This window comes from Colias philodice, chromosome 22 (assembly GCF_061535455.1).
Source record: "Colias philodice isolate Cphi_HAF_F1 chromosome 22, ilColPhil1 Martin Lab GWU primary, whole genome shotgun sequence".
NCBI classification, from domain to species: Eukaryota; Metazoa; Arthropoda; class Insecta; order Lepidoptera; family Pieridae; genus Colias; species Colias philodice.
Genome location: NC_143107.1, coordinates 1,632,533 through 1,655,313, shown reverse-complemented (window position 1 = coordinate 1,655,313; position 22,781 = coordinate 1,632,533). Strand labels below are relative to the sequence as shown.

At 32.8% G+C, this 22,781-nt stretch overlaps 1 protein-coding gene across 1 annotated transcript in view; it reads right to left on the bottom strand.

Moving 5' to 3' along the window:
* The window catches only part of LOC149478301 (multiple PDZ domain protein-like), a 142,228-nt gene that overhangs the window by 60,647 nt on the left and 58,800 nt on the right, over window positions 1-22,781 (bottom strand). Inside the window, exons 19-24 of the mRNA XM_089709463.1 lie at window positions 6,653-6,785; window positions 5,054-5,167; window positions 4,159-4,284; window positions 3,386-3,484; window positions 1,855-2,034; window positions 1,367-1,457 (exon numbers count right to left, since the gene is read on the bottom strand). Of these exons, the coding sequence (XP_089565589.1) occupies window positions 1,367-1,457; window positions 1,855-2,034; window positions 3,386-3,484; window positions 4,159-4,284; window positions 5,054-5,167; window positions 6,653-6,785 (743 nt within the window). The remainder of the gene's footprint in view (window positions 1-1,366; window positions 1,458-1,854; window positions 2,035-3,385; window positions 3,485-4,158; window positions 4,285-5,053; window positions 5,168-6,652; window positions 6,786-22,781) is intronic.

The window sequence follows — 22,781 nt, the reverse complement described above, 5'->3', positions numbered from 1 at the left end:
TTCACTTCTGACACGTGCGCTCGCCACACACGCTGATTTTTTAAATTATCAATTTATTTTGTTCATAATCTTTCTAAGAACGCGTCCTATTCACTTGACATCTAAATCGAGACTGCCGCTATTATAGACCAATCAGTCTCATCTTTTCAAGGTGTGAATAGCAAAATCGTTGACCTTCCATTAATAGTATCTGGGATTTCAGGTAACGTAAATATTTACGAAAAACATTATAGTTGATTCAGAAGCTTCTTACTTTCATGCAATTTTAGATTCAAATGGGACGCGGGTAATAGCTATGTTGTTATAATATTATATTGTTACATTTAGATGATAAAAATTAAATATTGTTATACTTAGGTAGAAAAGGCATTTCCGTAGAAATATCATGAACATCCTTATTTTTATGAATTGAAATTGAAAAATAAATTTAAATTTAACGTTGAAATTTTCTATTGAAAACTATATATCGCAAATTATTACGATAATAAGTAGAACTATAAAAACAACATAATTGAAATATTCTAAAAGATTGAATAAATTCTTAAAGAATAAACTAAAATTTCAGGCTAATGATTCTGTCACGACATCTCATCATAAATAACCTAATGCATTAGTTTTTAAGACTCCAAATAAACAACCATAAACCACTGATAAACCATTCTGTCTAATAAGTATTTATTATACTGCTGACCTTTTATATTAATGAATAATGACCCTTTAGGACAAACTAGGGTCATGAACTAATCACATTGTATTAAAATTAATGAACTGTGAAACCGTCAAATACTATATCAGAAGGCGTTTGAGATTTTTCTTCGTGAAAAACGTAGTGTATATTAATTTATTTTCTAATATCACAATTTTTTATTACACTGTCATAAACATCTATGTTATCCAAAAGTCTTTGAAATAACAATTCAAACACTGTATGGTTTAGAATACACAAATTATATTTTTCATTAACGATTCCGGTTGTTTAGGAAACATCGTCGTTGAGGAATAAGACTGCCCTGTCTATTCTTAATAACGTTGTTTCATCTTTGTTTAAAATTTTTTGATTCCGTACCTCAAAATAATAAAAAACGGAATCCTATCCGATCGCTTTGTTTATTATACGAAAAGCCGCTTTTAGAAATAATTAGACCATTTTCAAAACATTTTTATACATTTTTATGTTTACAATAATACCTATATATGTATACGACAATGTCATTTTTATCATCGTTTTCTTCATAATACTGTTTAAGTTATATTTTATTTCTCTTATCAATTTCGTCATTATGTTCTATAACGCACACATACACATACACGTGTAAAAGATAAAAAGAGAAGTTGAACAGAGTGAATAACGTATCTTTCCACTTACTTGAAGTGTAACCGAAGTCATCTTCTTCTTCCGGATCTGCTTCTTTCTCTTCTCTGCTGCGTTTGATCGCGCCGGCTGATGCTCGATCGATCTAGAATGAAATTGTTCTAGAATATTCTGTCACGACTAGAAATTCCAGTTATCTCGACATATTTTCATGATGATAATGATTTATAAGCCCAAAAGGAATACTCGACAAATCTTCATGAGATATTTTATTGTTATTGTTTGCGTTGAATTTGTGTATGTTGCTCCAGAGAATTATCAATGATCAATTAAAGAATTATTTTGTAATCATTACCCTGAAAATATATTTACAAAATAGTTACAACCAATAAAACTATTAATCTAATATTTATTTATGATTATTCGATGACTTATTTTTGTAACCTACCCTAAAATACAACAACCTACGATGATTTATCAAAACTGGTCACAACATCAATGCAGTAAAGTTTAAACCCTATTCTAGTCAGTTCTTCACTAACCTCAACTCCCTTTTCAGAATAAGTCCTTCCCTGCAGTTCCCTTTCATCTTCCTCATCACTACTTTCTTCAGAGTCCGAATATACTTTCTTTGGTTTCGCTTCTGTTTCTTTGTCTTCAATACCATTTTGTGTTGGTTCATTTTTATCTTTGGCTGTGTCTGAATCTGATGTCACTGTTATCTGTTGGGAATTATTAAAGTTTGATTTAGTTTATTCAATTTTATTAATGTTAGTTTGAAATTCGTCAAAATATCCTTTTTGTTGGATCTCAAACAGATCTTAAAGCGCGTCGTACGCAATAAATGCGTGGTACATAAATTGGAAAAGATATGTAATTAATTTAAAAGGCTTCCTGTCTTGCCACGAAAAAAATGTAGTCAGGGTTTAACTTTAAGCGCGGGTTCTCTTTAATCTGGTTTTGTCGTATTTCACAAAGACAACTATTAAAGTGACAGATCCCTGGTTTATAGTTAAACTATGTTTAAATTGTTTTGTGGTAAGACCATTCAAGTTTTATTATACCTTAGTACTTATATAAATATTAATTAAAGAAGATGTGTTTAAAATCTGGCCTCAAAACTTTACAACAAAGTGATCTTCTGTTTTATTGATCTGCCTAAAATTATCATACTTATATTTTAGTGTAAGTCAATACCGTATTAGGTTAAGCCTGTAATGGTAATTTGATGTTATGATAAAAATAAATAAAATCAGTAATTAAATTTTCCTACTAATTGCTTACCTATTTCCAAGAAATTTCGCCAAACTGCCTTACTATGTATACATTAATTTTCCTTATCTAACCATGTCAAATAATCTGAACAAAAACATGTTTTGCAGGAAGTTGTGATTTGTGATTCTCAGGAGAACATTTTCATGTGTTTTGTCTTCACTCATTAATCATAACAAAAAGCCCGAATAACTGTTTGTATGTCCTCAAAACCTAACATTTTTAAATTCGCCGAAATTGATAATTAAGCTCAGTGTGCTGTTTCTAAATGTATTATTGAAAATATAAGTCTGAAAAATATATAAGCAAATCTAACGTAATATTACAAAAAATAGATTAATATCAACATGTAAGAGCACAGTATATTATATGCTTTAATTTAATCAAAGATTCGATCTATCATAATAACTACTGGAGATATTAAGTTAATTAATACAATAAACATACAGTTAGACGTAACTTTTGATTTAATGTTTTTGTGGATGAATAGTTGTCACAATTTCCTGTCAGAACATGCTTAGCTGTCGAATACTATAAAATGACACTTTCCTTTGACTCCTGGCGCATTCGTACGAATCGTGCCTAGGAGCTCGGACGTTGTTAATACAACGTTTGACCCAACTACCCTCACTTTGTTAATAGTCGTTGACTTGCTACGATTTGTTATCACTTGGCTACATCAATTAGGCAGTTGTGTAAAATCGCAGAACATTCTTATTACATTCAAACTAATATTTAACCCGGTCTCCATGTAATTTCTAAAAATACAGCTATCAACAAAATACCAGAATTATTACTTACTTTAATATCATGTTGTTGAGGCGCGGGCGGTGCTCGAGTCTTCTTCATAGAAGGTCTCGCAGTAACAACCGGTGGTGACGAATCTGACGAATCCGTATTCTTTGGACCAGAAATCAATAGTTTATTTATTTATTGAGTAAAAGAAACAATAATTAAGGCTGTATCGAAGAATTTACAGATCATAATATGATCAGGAAAAGCATTATCTAAAATGTACAGAATGTTGAAAAGAACTGCGTCTATTATTTAAGTCTTTGCCTTGGGACCATAATTATATATCTAACAAAAACTCAATCGTGATGTGGGATTATTAATTGGAACTGAATGAAATATCTATCTAAGCAAATCTATAGATATCTATACATAACATGTATTTGCAAATGAATTATTATTATTTAACAGTAAGACTAACAGAAGGACTGCTCATTCTTGTTCATCATTCAAACTACCCTCTCATATTTTGCTTTCGACATCTATCAAAACTTCTTGTATTATTTGGTCCATCTTATTCATTTCTTCTTCATTTATTCGCGCAGTTAGCTAGTCAACCTGTGCAGTACTCTATTTTACAAAAAAAAAGACGTGTGTCACTCGGGGACTGCTGCGGTAAAGATATTGCATGCTATGCCTTCAAGCCACACCTCCGTGTCCGTCGGAGTGGGGAGCGTGAGGTTTTTCGTTATTAAATTTCTGGATTCGGTCCCCGCGCTCAAGGCCCGCGATAGAAGCTATGCAAAAGCTTAAAAAAACTTATTTTATTAAAAATTACATACCCAAGTGATCAAACTCTGCACAGTGAGTGTAACAGTACTGCCAGCTGCCTTTATCAATTGCACAGCTCTTTCGTGCTGAGCTGATCGCACATTCACATCATCCACCTCTAATATTCTGTCACCAGCCTAGGAAAGTAATAGAAAAACATGATTAAAATAATGATAATATTTTCTAATAATGACCATAATAGCCTATTTGGTGTAAATCTTCATACATAATTCGTCATTTTAAATGATAGATATGATAAACAGAACACGTGAGAGCTAAACACAAGCTGTGAAAATGGTCCTTCATGAGATAATATTAAACTGTATTTACAGTTTATGCTACCAATATTTCGTTATCCTTAGGGAAGAAAGTGTGAAGTCGGTGAAGTTATTTCTCAACCGATTATAGAAAAACAAACATTTGTAGCTATCATGTATGATGTACCACGGTATTATAAGGAAGTTCGTTATCGTTGAGTTAAGAATGAATATATGAATAGAATTGAGCATCTGCAATCACAAATTGAATATGACACGCACTCAATTCGTCGTTCGAGATATTATTATATTATGTAGGAACATACAAACACTGGCTTTACAACCGCGGCTTCACTTACATAAACTGCATACATAGGTTAGTTATAATGATGATATTATTTATAATTATCATTTATCATTGTTATGCATATCAATAATCCAAATATGTTATACACATGTTATGAGGTTCATATTGCATACATAAAACGTAAAAATATATGGGTATACTTAGATGATATACTATTTGCATTTTAAATGAAATATTAATATTGAGCATGCTATTGTGTATGTATTAAAAAATATACGTACGTCTAGTCAAGCACAAATTATCAAAAAATGATAATAAATTAATTAAAAATACACAACTTACACGTAACTCCCCACACCGCCCCGCCGGACTGTCAGGCACCACATTCTTGATGAAAATACCGAAGATTCCCTTATCGTTACCGTTTGCATCTTCACGACCGGAGATTATATCCACCTAGGAGCAAGTTCCATGTATATTGATTTATGTATATTAGCATTTAATCACTACATAGTATAAAACAAAGTCGCTTTCTCTGTCCCTATTTCCCTATGTCCCTTTGTATGCTTAAATCTTTAAAATTACGCAACGGATTTTGATGCAGTTTTTTAATAGACAGAGTGATTCAAGAGGAAGGTTTTAGTATATAATTTATTAGGTTTTAGAAAAAGCGGGCGGTAACAATTAATTGTTAGTCGATTAAGATGAAGATCATCTAATGAATACCTATTTAATTTGAATTATTATCATAATATCCACATCCAAAAAGACGTTATCACAAAAGAGTACCTGGGTTTAGTACCTAAACAGTTCATTTATTGATCACATGGTTGATATATAAAAATATACCAAAATACATTGTATTCCTCGCGTCTATTTTAATCCGACCTTCGATATTTAAGGCGAAGACATTTATAATATAACCTTAAGGCAACATCAATATTAAGACCAAGATAAATGTGAAAATGCTCCGATGTGCCTGACGTTTTAAAAGGGATCTTGAAATATTTTACAACTCATCTTTTCGGGATATCATCAATCTTGTAGAGTATCGACTATCGACGTACTTTTACATTGTTCACGAAAATTTGTTGTACTTTATCGCTAATGTATTGGTAACGATTGTATACGATTATAAAGACTGAACTGTCAAAAAGTACATTTTGTTTTTTCTTATACATATTAGTTATTACCATCTTAAAGTACCATCAGAAAGTATTGCAAGTAATATTTTTATTGAAATGGTCTTTTTGTATTAATTTACTGTTGAGAAATCTTTTGTGATGAATCTCTTCAGGAAATCAAACTCAAACTCAAACATTTATTTATTCAATTAGACTTCTTCTAGAAGCACTTTTGAAACGTCATTAGGTACATATTTTTAACATTTACCACCGATTCGGAAAGCAGTATCTACGGAGAAGAACCGGCAAGAAACTCCATAGTTGCTCTTTTTAATCATGTCATCAATCATCAATCGAACCCAAAATATCTCGTTGCCCTTATACCATGTTACTTTAATCACTAAAAGTTACTTAAATACTTTCTGATTGGATTCATACGTTTAGATTTCCACCAAATATCAAAGAGAAGTTCCCAACTTTATGTCTCATAACTTTACGCCTATAAATCTTCCCATATCCTTACCAAGTTTGTTTTTCGGAACGTAAAATATGTCGTAAATAATTTTGGCTAACGATGCCAAAATGATTCTCGATATGTATGCGGATATCTTGGTTGGCATTGTACAATTTAGTAGAGAGAGAGAAAGCAGTAGATTTAGAACATGAGTATGGTAATTCACATCTAGAGAAGTAAACACGAATTTCAATATAAAAAAAAGGCATGCCCAAATATCTTGCTTTTCAGTCGTGTGAATTTTATACAGATACAAAATATGTAACTGAAATGTTTTCTACATGTTACGAGCGATTTTCTTACCTTCCCGCCAACAATGCTGACACCCAGCGGGGCCCCGGGGCCTCTCTTGAGCGTGACGCGCCGCGGCGGGCCCCAGCGTTGCGCGGACGAACGTCGGTCGGACGACACCGTCACCGTCATGTTTGGTACGTAGCTGAAAATATACGCGTGTGAAAATATGTTCTATCTAGGAAAACTATCAAAGATGTGTCATCATCAGACAAATTGAAATAATTATATTGCTCCTATCGTTAAATATATTCCAATTTCGAAGTAGTTTTTTGGATCTTAAAAGTATCCACACATCCATTTCAACACAATATCAACACGCACGCATCCAAATCAACACAATATATTATACTAGCGGTCCGCCCCGGCTTCGCCCGTGGTACACATTTCGCAATAAAAGGTAGCCTATGTTCTTTCTCAGGGTCTAAAAATTATCTGTGCCAAATTTCATCAAAATCGTTCCAGTAGTTTATGCGTGAAAACCATACATACATACACACAAACAAACCTTTCCTCTTTTTATAATATTAGTATAGATTATTTGTATCTTAACAAAACATATTACGTAACTGCAAAATATATTATATTATTACCTACTTTTAAAGTCCCCAAATTTTCCTATATTTCGACCCAAATATCTCATTTACAAAAGATTAATTCGTCACAATCGACACTTATTGTCGCAAAAAAATGACCAACAAAAACGTATCAAATTGAACACAAAACTTATTCAGTATATTCATCCAACCTTCCTGGATTACTACAATAGCGTACAGTGACTTGCAAAAACCGTTTCACATTAAAAAGTAATTTTGGCAATATTTTCTGAGTATCAAAGCTAATAATGCACATAAAGCTTACTTAAGCTTGTCGTTAGTTCGTCGTATTTTTCGACTATTTTTTTCAGTTACATTATTATAGGATTAACACTTTGTTTGTTATTAGTAATAACTGCCATATCATTCATCAAACATTCACAATACCATTTTACAAAAAAAAAATATATATATAAGTATATTTTTTGATAATTACTCACAGACTTAGTTCATTCACATTTTATACAGTTCTCTTTCTATTGGGTCTAATGTCTATTCTTTATTCAATACGTAGGATTAATTAATTAATGCAATTTGATAAACCTTCCTCGTTTTGTTACCTGACTATCTCAAAAATACGATTTTTGTTGCGCGTTATGTGAAAAGCAAACACTAATTTAACATTATTTCCTTTAAGGTGCCAAGAGTAAAAGAAATATTTGCTTCAACAAAACAAGTCGAAAATAATAATGAATCAACTCTTCAGCACTTTTTTTCACTACTGTACGGGATGCAACAGTTCAATCACTTAACACGACACGGCCGGTTGCGCACGCCCACACCACATGTTGTTATTTGCTCAATAATAATTATTTTATTAATAAACACTGTTATTCTTTAATAAAATTATTAATTTTGTCATCTCTGGAGTTAAAGTTTCAAGCGCGCCATTAAAATAAATTCCCATGTGAATTAGATTTTTTTACCGCGGTAAAATGTAGACTATATCACTCTTTAGTTTCCAAACTATTTCCTAATACAAAATCGTACCATACAACAGATTCGATGCGACGTGAAAGAAAGACCAACAAACAAACTCACTTTCGCATTTATGATATTATAGTAGAGACATTAATAAAGACTGGTAAATATTGCACATTACTATGAAAGACGGGTTACAATGTGTGATTTTTTTCAACCTCGGTACCATTTTATTTTACATGCATATTATTCAATATAATATAAAACAGGTTAATAGACTATTAGGGACAAATATCCGGCTTCGTCCTCTTTATAAAAAATAGAACAAAAGAATTATACGGATTTTCTGAAAACATTGCAATTCTATTGTTTTCAATTGTTATGTTATTTTTCTAGCTCTTCACTCTTATCGATTGACTTGCTCATCGATTATTCCGTAAGAATATTCATAGATTCTAGATAAAAAGCCTGTTATATTTATCTATACTAATATTATAAAGCTACAGAGTTTATTTATTTCGCGCCAATCTCGGGAACTACTGGTCCGATTATCGCCCATTTATCGAGGAAGGCTATATAATTAGAGCGGAGCACTGCGAGTAAAACCGCGGAGCACAGCTAGTTATTTATATTAGCGAAAACGTATTTCATACGGATATTTACATACCATTAATTATTTATATTCACATATTGTAATGCATAAGAGTAATTGCGAATATCGTATAATTTCGCCAATTTGTAAATTCCAGTTCAAAGGGTCGTTTAATTGTGAAAATCGGACTTATATAATATTATGAAAATATGAATGATTGATTATAATGGCTTTCATATTTATTGCAACAACCAACTGCAACATTAATTTTACATTATTGAAATGAGCTCTCGGCTCTCCATCCACAATTACCCAAGCCTCAAAGGTATTACAAATACATATTTAAATATTATCATGTGTGAAGTGTCTTATATTATTTTAAGAAAACTTACTTGAATTTTAACCATTTTTGTGGACAATTTAAAGATCTACAACTACCTACTAATAACTTTTGTAGGACACATAAGATCAATAGGGATTTTGAAAATTTCACTCCACCAAAATTTGTCTCTCCAGGAATTATTACTTCAAATGTTCATCTAGATCGGGCTAATTTTGTTTCAATTTTAACATCAAAAATACAAGTAACATTTCTCGTTTGCAAACGAGAGGAATTAGTACGCTTCGTTAAGCGGATAATGTTCAACAGCTCGATGCTTCCATGAATCTGATCTCACATTTCTAGCTATCCAGACACCTTTAATTTACTTTTGAAATTGTTTATTCAAGAAATCTATTGTTTATTTACTTTATTTACTTGAGTCAATTTGGATCAATTAATAATGTGGTGTGGTAACATTTCGTACGAATTATAAAACTATAAAAATTTATTAAAGGATTTCATTTTCATTAGAAACCAATTTTTATTCTCCATAAAACATAGTTTTGCCACAATATAGCTTTGAATAGCCACATTCAAATCAGGTCATCCGTTTAAGAGCTACGATCCTACAGACGAAAAAATCATACGTTCTGTCATGTACGATTACCTAATCGTACACGTTCATAAGTAAATATGATCTACATACTTATATCTCACACTTTTTATATAATCATAATACATAAACGATCATACGTTCATATAATAAACAATATATAAATAGTAGGTTAGTATAAATAAACATAAGTAAAAATCAATGTGTTAAGCCCTACTAGGGCTTCGTGGTAATGCGATAACACAAATTCTTATAGACGACGTTACATATTCCTTAGATAGCATATTCTTAGATCGATTCAATGTGGGTAGAATTTTCTATCGTTACATAAATAATTAATTGTATATACGTCTCTTTCTTGCATTAAATGATTAAACATTGAGGTAGGTAGAGAAATTGTTTGAAATAAGCAATAATATCTGAGAAAGTGGTTTGCTAAAATTGTACTTCATATTATATTTTCGTACCAGTTAATTTCTGATGCAAAACATTTAAATCCGTAAGAGTTCAAAAATAGATATTAGAAGTTCTTTAAAATATATAAACAATAACCAACTTTTAAAATGTCACCAATACAGAGATGAAATTTCAGCCTTACAAAAGTAGTCATCGAACCTTTTATCCAAATTTAGAAACGTTATTTATATGCGAAAACTCTTACAAATATGAAATATCGTCGTCTTCGATTCTAGACCCTGGCGACCCTAATATATTTCAGACTTTAATTGTAAGGTGTCAAAGTCTGAAACATATAACATCCATTCAAAACATACCATTTGAAATGTGTATAGATTGTATTTAATAAAAAATGTGTGCGTGTACTAGTGTACACACGTAAGAAGTGAAACTTCTTTATGACCTTATTTAAAAAAATTTATTACTATATTATGCAACTTTACAGAAATACGTCATCACGCGTGGTATAAGAAAAAGATGGCGCGTAACGGAAAATGTCATGCGTAACAAAAAAATGTTACACTAAATTTTTTTCCAACCTCGATAAAGAAGTTTCACTTTATAAATCCTTTCTTGCTATATCTAATAAAAATCCGTTTATTAAAGCGTTATTAAAATACGTTATAAATATATAAAAAGGCGTAATTACCTTATTTTGAAAATGATAAAATCTTTATTCAACAAATATGAAATAATGTACCTATCTACAATAAATTTTTACTGAAATGGAATCTTTATGCTCATTTATTAAAAAAAATATTTACCGCTTATTTGTTAAAGCTACATACAACATCCCAACATTCACACACACAAACAATACAAATTAACAAAAATCATTCATTTAAAACTTACCGTATTTTCTATCGAACGAACACAACACTACATCGCAATCGGACCTCGAAAATTCAAGAATAACCGAATTTTATCGACAATTTGGATATCAACGTTGAAATAGCGCGAGATGTCAATACGTAATGAAACATTGAGGTCGGCTAACCATAATTCAATTATCTGCATTAGCAATTTTCTTTTAGTGATGCGCGTTCATGACGTGGGTAAGTAATCGATACTTATATGTGCCGTTTTCAATGAGTAGGTTTCTTGTGAATATTTTAAAACATGATGAATGGTTATTGTCGCTCTCCTTTTTACAGATTGCAAAAAAAAATATTTATAAAATAATTTAATATCGCTTCCTACTGTATTGTTATTTTTTTACTATCTTCGTGCGCATAAACAATGCATACCTACATATTTTATTATTTTTATTAAATAAGATAAAAACTACTACTAATATAGCCATCATTAATTGATTTAACTCGATTATTGATATAAAATGGTTAATAATCGATATCGACAAATTTCTGTAACATCACTATGATAATATTAGCCTGTCCGAATCTCTAGAGTCCATTTTGTCGATAAATTTATGTTCTATGCATGCATAGGATTGATTAGGATTTTTTTTATATTTGGATTAACGTCACAATGATTCATCATAATCATTTGGAACCATCGAGATAATATGTACGTAGTACATACTATCTCTATGTTTGGAACCGTTTTTTTTCTTCTTTATTTTATTTAAATTGTTAAATAAATTATTTATACTGTTGCATGGAAAATCTATTATATATTTTTTAGAAATTCATTATGTTTAAAACCAATATTACATAAAAAATTCAACAATGTTATAAACCTATTTAAAATGTTTTTCACATAAGTAGATATGAAGATTAATAAAATTACTAAATAACTATTAATAAAAGCGAGTTTAGTAATAAATATTAATTAGGAAACAGGAGCTTTGTGAGCGTCAGTATAATATTTGTTACGGCAGGAGTAATGTATAAGAACCTTTCTAATAGCTATACGACGAAACCCTTTTTCTATTTATGACCTATGTTCTTAGATTAAAACGTCGAATCTAGCCCAAGTAATCTGTGAATTTAGGGTACAAAATGTCGAATCTATCAACCAATCCGTGGGTCTAGAATACATTGAAGATTTTATGTAGTTCCAAATGTCGAATATAACCTAACCAATCTAAGTCTAATCCCACAAGTACAAGTCTTCAGTCTTATTTCAATTGCTATAATAGAATATATGTACCAATTTTCAAGTAAGTATCAAACATAACCCAACATTTGCGAATTATTATGCGTACTTAGTGTTCATTTGCAATTTTTAAAACGTTTTTATTAACTTCATCTGCATGTTTGTAAGTTTGTATATAGCCAACTTCTTGGGACTCGATTTTGAACTTGAAACGGACAGATTTAATTCAAACTTTGTACACTTATCAATGATCGGTGAAAATGCAATCATTTCATACGCATGTCTTATTATAGCGTGTTTTCTTAGTTTTTAAGCTATTGCATAGCTTCTATCGCGGGCCTTGAGCGCGGGGACCGAATCGAGAAATTCCGTAACGAAAAAACCTCACGCTCTCCACTCCGACGGGCTCGGAGGTGTGGCTTGAAGGCATGCTATGCAATAGCTTTACCGCGGCAGTCCCCGAGTGACACACGTCTTTTTTTTTAAGAAATATTTTTATTAATATCATATTCATATTTTCGTTATGCGTAGGATTATGAAAAGTGTATCTATTTGGAATTTGGCTCATAACACATACATATCTCAACGCTTAGTCGTTAAAATAATCATATATGTTGTCACCTTTTGATGTAAAAATGGATATGTGTAATGTATATAGAAATAGATCGATCAAAAGAAAACGAGAAACTAGGGAATTACGTGCCTGGCTAAATAAAAAATATAAAAATTCATTCTTTAATGGATTATGCAAATATACTATTTTCATATAATCGTGACGATAGAATATAATCTGATGAGTCCAATAATTTTTGCCAATAATTATGGTCCAAATTATAATTTAGTAAAAGATGTACCTAGTGTCTCTATTATTTATATAACGTAAAGTATTATTGTATATAAGAAGACACAATTAATGAATTTGTGAATATTTAAACCATATTTTTTCTCGTGTTAAAATTAAGATGATGTAAAGAGATAATGCTATTCTATAAATTGACAATTACTTCAATTTAAACATTAATCACTTTCAAACTCAAACTCTAACATTTATTTATTCAATTAGACTTTTTCGAGAAGCACTTTTGAAACGTCATTACTCATTACATATATATTTAACATTTACCACCGAATCGGTAAGCAGTATCTATTTAGAAGAACTTTTTGTTTTAATTAATTGATATACTTACCGATACGACAAAAATATCGTGACGACATTATATCAACCGAGTGCAAAGGAAGTTCAATTCGTTAAAGTGGACAGTTCCCTTGAGTTTTTTGAAAGTAATTGAATTTTATACAATTGGCCCAGCCCACTAGGGATGGTAGAAATTCGTTATTCATATTTTATTAATTAAGACTAACTGTTTAACCGGGCTCCGCTTTTCCGCAGGCACGCCTGTAGTTGTGGTTTTTTGGTAAGTCTCTATATTGATGTGATCTATTAATTATTAAGATCGGAACATTTTAGTATTTAGAAACATAAAACACGAGAACGGCTCGACCTGCTATATTTCTTAACGTTTTGTGAGATCTTATGAAATGAAAGCACGATAAAGAGGCAAAAGGGCAGAACAACATCTGCTGAGCTAAACTGCACTACATAGTAGGTATAAAACAAAGTCGCTTTCTCTGTCCCTATGTCCCTTTGTACGCTTAAATCTTTAAAACTACGCAACGGATTTTGATACGGTTTTTTTTAAAATAGAGTGATTCAAGAGGAAGGTTTTGGTATATAATTTATGAGGTTTTAGACAAAGCGGGAGAAGCCGCAAGCCGTAATCTAGTATACAATAAATATAAAAATAATCCACGATCCACGATCGACTAATTCGCTCATTTGTAAGCAATTTGCATTATTGTCCTATTGCTTGTGGCTGTGTTTAATTCGTTAATTAAACTGTATTCATTATTCAAATAGTTTTTAATCTAGATATTTCCCGTAATTGACAAGCCATTTCCATTGGGCATTGACGTTTACCCATGTTGAAAAAATTATGGGTCATTTGAAACACCAGATGACCTATCTAGAACGATATACGTATAGATATGATAACGTTCTAGATAGGTCACCTGGTGGTTCAAATGACCCATAACTTTTTCAACATGGGCCTGTAGTCTAGTTGGTATTAAATTAATTATTTAGTAAGAAACCATGTACAAAAAGAGACTTGAACACTTTTTATTCTAGTCGTTTCCACTCAATTGGATTTGTGTGCAGTTCAGATAAAAATAATATCTTTTTATTCAGTCATAATAATATGTTACCAGGTTTACTTAATGATCTGAGTACCAGGTACCTATCCTATACCTTATTTCTGGTCACAATAGTTTTTAGGTCTTAAATAATTTTCCAGGAAAGCTATCGGCGGATTACTTATAAAAACTATTCCTGTAAATTCAACAAAAAACGATCGTAAATTTTTCTCTTGCAATGAAAATAAATTGGCGTTAAATGATAACTCATTACATAAATCCAGAAGTCATACAACGGATATTTTTGTGAGTTACGATTTTAGAAGCGTCATAAATTTTTACGGACACTAAAATAATTTAACGGCACTCGGAAACATCAACTACACCTACAATAAAGTTGTTTTAAATCTGCCAAATGTGATTCTGGTGTCTGGTCATCATGATGTAGGACTAAATGTGTAATAAAGGTTTAAATAATTACTTCTTTATGAAAATAAGGTGATTTCGCTTTTTGTTAAGGAATATTTTTGGAATCAACAAAAAGCATATTATGTTGATTAAGATATTCAAGCGATTATAATATAAATATTCTATTTTGGCGCGGGACGTCAGAAGTGTCAGCTGGCTTTCATGTATATTTTAATTCTATAATTCACTATTCACGTATTCAAAGTTAAAAAGTGTATATTTCAAAAGTTACTCACACGTCGCGTGTGTCACAGTGTTCTCACAAGTAATTCTATGTGCCAAGTGAAATAAACAATCAATTAAAACAGCACACAGCTGACGATCAGCTGATGGACACATTATACGCAAGTACCCACACTATAAAAAGTTACTATAAACGTTAAAATTAATAAAAGACGGATATTAAACTCTCAAATCTCAATGAGATACTAATAAATAAAGAATTGTAGCGGTCAATCTATTTATAATATAAACATTTAAAACAAACTGAATATTTGTTTTTAGTTCTCCGTGTCTTGAATGAAATTTTAATTAACGCCATCTAGCGTTGGCACGTGAAACCAATATATTAACCGCATTGATTACCGTTGTAGACATGGCAAACAAGTGTTCGTGTTGCGGTAAATTCTTCTCGACAACAGATGGCGCCAAATGTACCAAATGCAATATAGTATTTCATAAAGCGTGTAATAACATAAGCCCGCAAAGTAAAGTTAATATGAACTGGCAATGCAAAACATGTAAGATAAAATTTTCAAAGGCGCCTGCTACAGTTTGCACGGACAGAAATGAGTGTGGAGACGTTTCTGAGGATGCTTGTGTCTCCGAATCGGTAAACCAATCGCCCATCCTTGCACAAGAGATCCATCTTCTTCGAACGGAACTATCGGCATTCCGTCTGGAATTGTCGCGACTCACAACTCTTGTCAGCGATTTTAATACTAGGCTTGACACTGTGGAGGAAAGAGTTGTGAAGTTGGAACAATGCCGCCCGGAACAGGCCGAGATCTTCGATGCGGTTGAAACACTTAAAATTCAGATAAACGAAAGTGAGCAAGCACAATTACTTAACGATTTAGAAATTTCAGGCGTGCCAGAAAGTGCGTCTGAAAATCCATCACACCTGATCATGACTCTTTCGCAAAAACTAGGAATAAATGTTGACGAGCGAGATATCATGAGCGCCCATCGTGCTGGAGGTAGGCGCGATCGCACATCCCACGTGGACGGGCAAGGCGCCACCCCCGCCCCCGCACGTCCTAGACCTCTTGTTGTGCGTTTCGTGCGGCGCAGCTTGCGCGACGAACTATTGAAGGCAGCACGGGTACGACGCGGGGCAGACACATCCGGGACCGATATACCAGGAGAGACAAGGCGGTTTTATGTAAACGAACGTTTGACCTCCATTAATCGGCGCCTATTTTACCTTGCTAGGGAAGAAGCGAATATTAAAAATTGGCGCTTCATCTGGACGCGAGGTGGACGCATTTTTGTGAGACGCGATGCGAAATCGTCATCCCATTGGATACGGTCTGAAACTGAACTGCGCAAGGTTTTTTCCTCGTTTTCCAATTAGATTTTTCTATTGAAATTGAAAAACATGTAATAGATGTTAAAATGTTATGTATTACTTTTATTTTTTTAAGCAAAATAATAAAAATAGTGTTATTTTACTGTCTAAATATTTTTAAGTATTGTTTTTGTAATCACATATTTTGTGCACAAAAATATTTTGGTAATTTTAAAATTGAATTTATATGCCATATTCTGTATTTTAACTTAGAAACTTTGGTTGGAAACTTGTATGTTGTGCCCTCATGTAACAATAGATTCAATTACAAGATTTGTCATTCTAACTTACCTAGTAGTCATAGTTTAATCGTCTGTAGCGTAATATGTGTGGTCGTGTGCCGGTTTGCCTTTATGAAAGCCCCCCCAAATACTTTCAATAAATATATTTGTATTTCCCCCGTATTTATAAATATTAAAAATGCGGTTTTAAAAGTATTATATTTATGTACTGCTTATTATATCTTAGTTACATTTATATATCTATATTTATTTAATGATGAATGGGAATAATTTGAAAATTGGTTTTCTCAATCCGGGTTCACTGGGAACGGGGCATGAAGAGTTTATCGTTGCCGTAGGGCGGCATAATGTAGATATTCTGGCACTTAATGAGACCTGGCTGCGTGCGGGAGAGGAGGGGCGAGCGCCGCGAATGCCTGGCTATCGGCTCAAGCACATCCCTCGACCAGCTTCTATACGAAATCGGGGAGGTGGAGTCGGGTTTTATATCAAGCGAGGTCTAGCAGTCGCGTTGCTCTCCCATCCCCCCAATGATCTTGTGGAACAGATGTGGATTAAGTTAGCTGTCCGGGGCAAGATCCTTGTTATTGGTACTGCCTATAGACCGCCTTGGTTGGATAGCGATACATTTTTTGACGCTATCAGCGAATCTCTGGCCTCGTTTGTGTGGTCCGATAAGGTAATATTATTGGGTGATTTCAATATCAATTATTTAAATACACAAACTTCTAATTCAAAAAAGTTATTACATTTTTTAGATACTATGAATCTTAATCAGTATGTTACAGAACCTACTCATTTTGTTGATGAAACCCAAACACTACTGGATCTAGTTTGTAGTAACTCTCCTATAAAAGAAGTTATAGTTGACTATATTCCGAGTCTCAGTCATCACGCTTTTATATGTTCTGTTATAAATGTCAAAAAGGAGAAACCAGTACCCAGATGGATTACTTTCAGACCTCTCAAGGATATAGACTTTGTGGAGTTCAACCGGTTCGTCTCCAATATAAACTTGGATTTCATACGTTGTCTATCAAATGTTAATGAAATGGTAAATGCTTTAACAAATTTAACACTTTCCATTTTTGATTACTATGCTCCTAATAAAACTAAATATTTAAAAGAAAAAAGCTATCCCTGGATAACATATAATATTAAACTGATGATGAGGCGGCGTGATGAAGCACATGCCAGGGCTAGACAAGGCGCTGAGTATAGGACATATTATAATGAGCTAAAGAAATATGTGAAAGAGGCTATTGTAAGAGAAAAAAATGTATATTTCGACAAATACATTAATTCCAATTTTGATTATCCTAAGATTCTATGGAAGCACATAAAAGATCAAGTTAATATTAAGGAAAGCAATGACGCTGATCTGCCATTAAATATTTGCGATCCTGATGAAATTAATAACCATTTTCTTAATGTACCGGGTAATGGAGATATCCAGCGGAATATTATCGATAATTTCATTGCAAAACGCTATCAGGACAGTGATGCGATGTTTCATTTCACTAATATATCGGAAGAAAACGTTATTCAAGCACTGAAGGCGCTTCATTCGAATGCAATGGGTGTCGATGGTATATCGTTGGATATGGTAAAGCTAATATTGCCCATAATTATACCAGGAATGGTACAAATAATCAACACTTCTTTTAGCACAAGTACATTTCCTGAGCTGTGGCAAGAGGCGATCGTGCGACCGATAAAGAAAACCAGTAATCCTGTTGATTATACGGGGCTTCGTCCAATTAGTCTGCTACCCTGTCTCTCTAAAATAGTTGAGAAAATTGTACATCAACAGATTACTGTGTTCTTGGAAGCAGAAAATATATTGCCTCATCTGCAGTCAGGATTTCGAAAAGGACGAAGTACAACAACAGCCTTAGCCGATGTTGTTGATAATGTGCTGGCCTTACAAGACCAGGGTCAAGCCACAATTTTAGTCTTACTCGACTACTCACGGGCATTTGATACCATTAATGTACAGCTTTTACTTTCCAAACTAGTTCATTATGGTTTTAGTCCGCAAGCAGTACTGTGGTTTGAAAGTTATTTTAGCAAAAGATATCAGTCTGTAGTAGTCAATGGAGAGGATGGCAAAGCGCGTTATTCGCAACGCAAACGGCTTACCCGAGGCGTTCCTCAGGGTTCCATTCTGGGACCGCTGCTCTTTATTCTCTATACGTCGGACATTACAAATTGTATACTTAACTGTAAATACCATCTTTATGCTGACGATATCCAATTGTATATTTCTTTCCATCCTGGAGACACGCAACTGGCTATTGATAGACTTAACTCGGACCTTGATCGGATAGCTGATTGGTCCGAGCAGAACGGTTTGTTGCTGAATCCGGGAAAGACTAAGTATATGATTCTTGGCACTCCTCTTCTTATAAATAGAGTAGAATTTTTGCTTCAACCGGTAGCTATAAAGGGAAGATCGTTGGAGCGTGTAAGAGAAGCCCGTAACCTTGGCATTATTTTTGATGAGTCTCTCAGATTCGAGAAACATATAAACAAAACAATATCTAATTGCTTTTATCGACTGAAAGTACTATATCGCATAAGAGATCACATTGCACCATCACTAAGGGTAAGGCTGTGCGATACCTTAGTATTATCGAAATTTAATTATGGTGATGTCGTATATGGTCAGCGAATGCTTGCGCGCTCAAGGAATGCAATCCAGCGTGTTCAAAACGCGTGCGCTCGCTATTGCTGGAACATTCCTGCGAGGAGTCACATTACGCCTTACCTAAATGATGCCAAGGTGCTGAACATGGAGAGTCGTCGGAAGTTACACTTTGCGGTTTTGCTGTTCTCGGTTATACGTTCCAGGGTTCCCATCTATCTGTATGATAAACTTTCTTGGTTAGGTGACTCAGATTCAACTTATAGGACCAGAAACACATTTGTCAAATTATCTGTACCAAAACATCATACCGCAGCTTTTAGAGGCAGTTTTCGTTACAGCGCAACGAAATGTTGGAACAATTTACCACCTCCTCTGCGGGAAACAAAAACCGTCACTACTTTCCGGTTAAAATATAGGCAATTTGTTTTGAAACAGCAAGTTCCACAGCTTTCGATGCGTCTGTAACGAATAAACTAATAGTACCTAACGTAACGGCACCAGTCTTGTACAGATTAAGGAAAAAATTGAAGTTTTTTGCAAATTTCTCGTAGGTTTTTTAACTTTATTGGATATTGTTTAGTTATACCTTTAGTTCTATGTTAGTTTAACGTTACCAATGTTAGAAAAAAGATTACAATGCATAAATAATGAAGTTATTTATAAATTAAAAAACCACTTTTTTGCACCAGTGTTGGACAGTGAAAAATCTAATGATGGACACCCAGTTTTGGACAACATCCAGTTATGAACACCCATTTATGGACTGTACCTAATGTCGTTTCTCCTGTTATTTACACTTGGAGAAGACTTATAGTTATCAATAGAATCTTGAAAATGATGATTGGAATACAATAAATCGGGGATGTATTTATAAAAAATAGTACTTATTAATTATTTTGCATACTCATAATATTTAAAACAGTCTTAATTTCCATTTTCTAGGCAAAACTTGGACAAATGCATCGTTAAATACGAGTTATGTCCGTTAAGAAACACCAATATGGTTTTTTTTTCTCAATAAGTCAGGGATGAAAAATATAACCAAAAAAAGTACTGCCATTCCATCCATTTTGGGACTTCTTCTTCTTCGTCACATCACTCTAGGCGGGTAGATGTTACCCGCTTCACGATGTTCCGCCATATCTCTCTGTTTCCTGGCATTCCGCTACACTCGTGAAGTGAATCGCCAATCTGAATCCGCCAGCAGCCTTAATCTGATCGGTCCATCGATATGGATTCCAAATTGTAGCACGAGGCAAAAAGCTTTTTTTAAACTGTTGTCAAGATGGTGTGGATGAAATTTAAGCGTGTGTGCTATATGGTGGTGGAATTTAGCAGCACACAACGATCCAAACAGTTCATCAGAGAACTCTCTATGATGCGTTACAATACGCATAAGTATGCGACTTCTCTACGCAGTGATAGAGAATGAAGCCGAGAACGAGTCGCACAGCACAAAAGGGCCCATTGTTCTAAAATATATTCTTCATGTTTAGATAGATATTATGTTGTTGGACCCATTAGTGTAATTTTAACAAAAAATATCAATGTCCATTGTCCATTATAGGAACCAAAGCAAATCCAGTCATGGACAATTGTTGTACAATATTGGAACCCTTTGTTTGAAATGGTCGTGATAGGTATATTATTAATCAGAAAGAAAAGACAATACAGAAAAGCGCATGTAATTAATACCTTTAAAAAAAGTTTATTTTCGACATATGTCCATAAATGGATATATCCATAGAATTAAATCCAGTTATGGACACTGATGAATTTTATTTAAACAACATAACCTATCATGATACTAAATCGTGTAATATTTCGTACACTTAACTACTATAAATAAAAGTTATATCAAATTTTGCTGACATTTATACAAAAATTCTTATAACCAAAAATGTGTCCTCACTTCCTTAAGGATTTTCTTAGTAAAAACGGATTTCTTCGAAACGAGTCGCAGCAACTAAACATAACGTTCTGCCATCTTCAAACATTTTGGCCGAATATGATGAAATGTATGTATTTTGATAGCTTATGAACCAAACTTATATTTTAAGTATTGCCAAATTATATAACGTTAATTTTGGTCTTAATATTTAAATTTAATATTTATTTTGTCCATTACTGGATGCTTGTCCACGACTGGTGCCGTTACCTTAAGTATCCATTTTGATTACTTAGATTAATTCATATTATATATTCATATATATATTAATTCATATATTTTATTACATATTACATATCCATTCATATCTTTTATTACATGTAAGTTTATTTATTAAAATATTAGCGTATTCATTAAAGCATTATGGTATCTTATTTGTGTACTCCACGAATTATATTTATTTATCACTTTGTCCTTATTTTTTATTATTATCCAGAACTTAAAGCAGCTGACATTCTGGATGTCATAAGGGGTCACTGAAAATCAGTGCTGAGGTATTATGCCTCAGGTATCCTGAGTGGCTTCCTTTTTTAGCGCATGCAACCACACATATATTTATGTCTTCTATTACATATTATTTAAAATTTACAATGCTATTTTATATGTGTGTTGTGTGTGTTGGAATAAATGTTTTTTCTTTCTTTCTTTCTTCTTTCTTCTAATGTTGTATTTAATGTATTTGTTAATGATTGGCCCACCCAGCAAAAAAAATATAAAAAACTGCTCCACTCAGGAGATATTATCATGATAATGGTTGCGTTTTAAACTTGTACATGTAACGATATTCTATATTTAATCGTTTAACTAAATTGCTGTAAGTAATATATCATGCCGTCCGCCCACGAAAGTTATATCTTTAATGCAATTATTATGTTATTAATACCATTACTGAATTATTTTTGTAGTTACTTAGGCAGAAGGTTTCTTGTAGAGGCTACATGAATAGCCTAAACTTAAAAAAAAAACTATACCTATTCGTATATAATAATATTATAAGAAACTAGCGGTCCGCCCCGGCTTCGCCCGTGGTACATATGAAAAATAGATGTTGGCCGATTCTCAGACTTACCCGATATGCACAGAAAATTTCATGAGAATCGGTCCACCCGTTTCGGAGGAGTATGCAGACTAACATTGTGACACGAGAATTTTATATATAAGAAATATATATATCATATATATTATTATTTGTTATATTATGCATAATATGTCATGACTGGATTATTAAAAACAGTTAATTTTATTATTATATCATCTCTGTGCGATCTGTATTGATATTATAATCTGATTACACTATCCTCTTATTCTAAGAAGATTATTAGGTCACGTTGGGTTAAGACGTTAAATTTCTGAAGATGTTTCCCTAAACATATCCGTATGTACTCTTCATTACATTCTTTGTTCAATTGAAATGAAGTAATGTTATTTGCTTCTAGAACGGCCCAACATAATGTTAACAGTAAGATTAAGTTTCATATTTTTCTAAAAATATACCATGAATTTAATTTATTA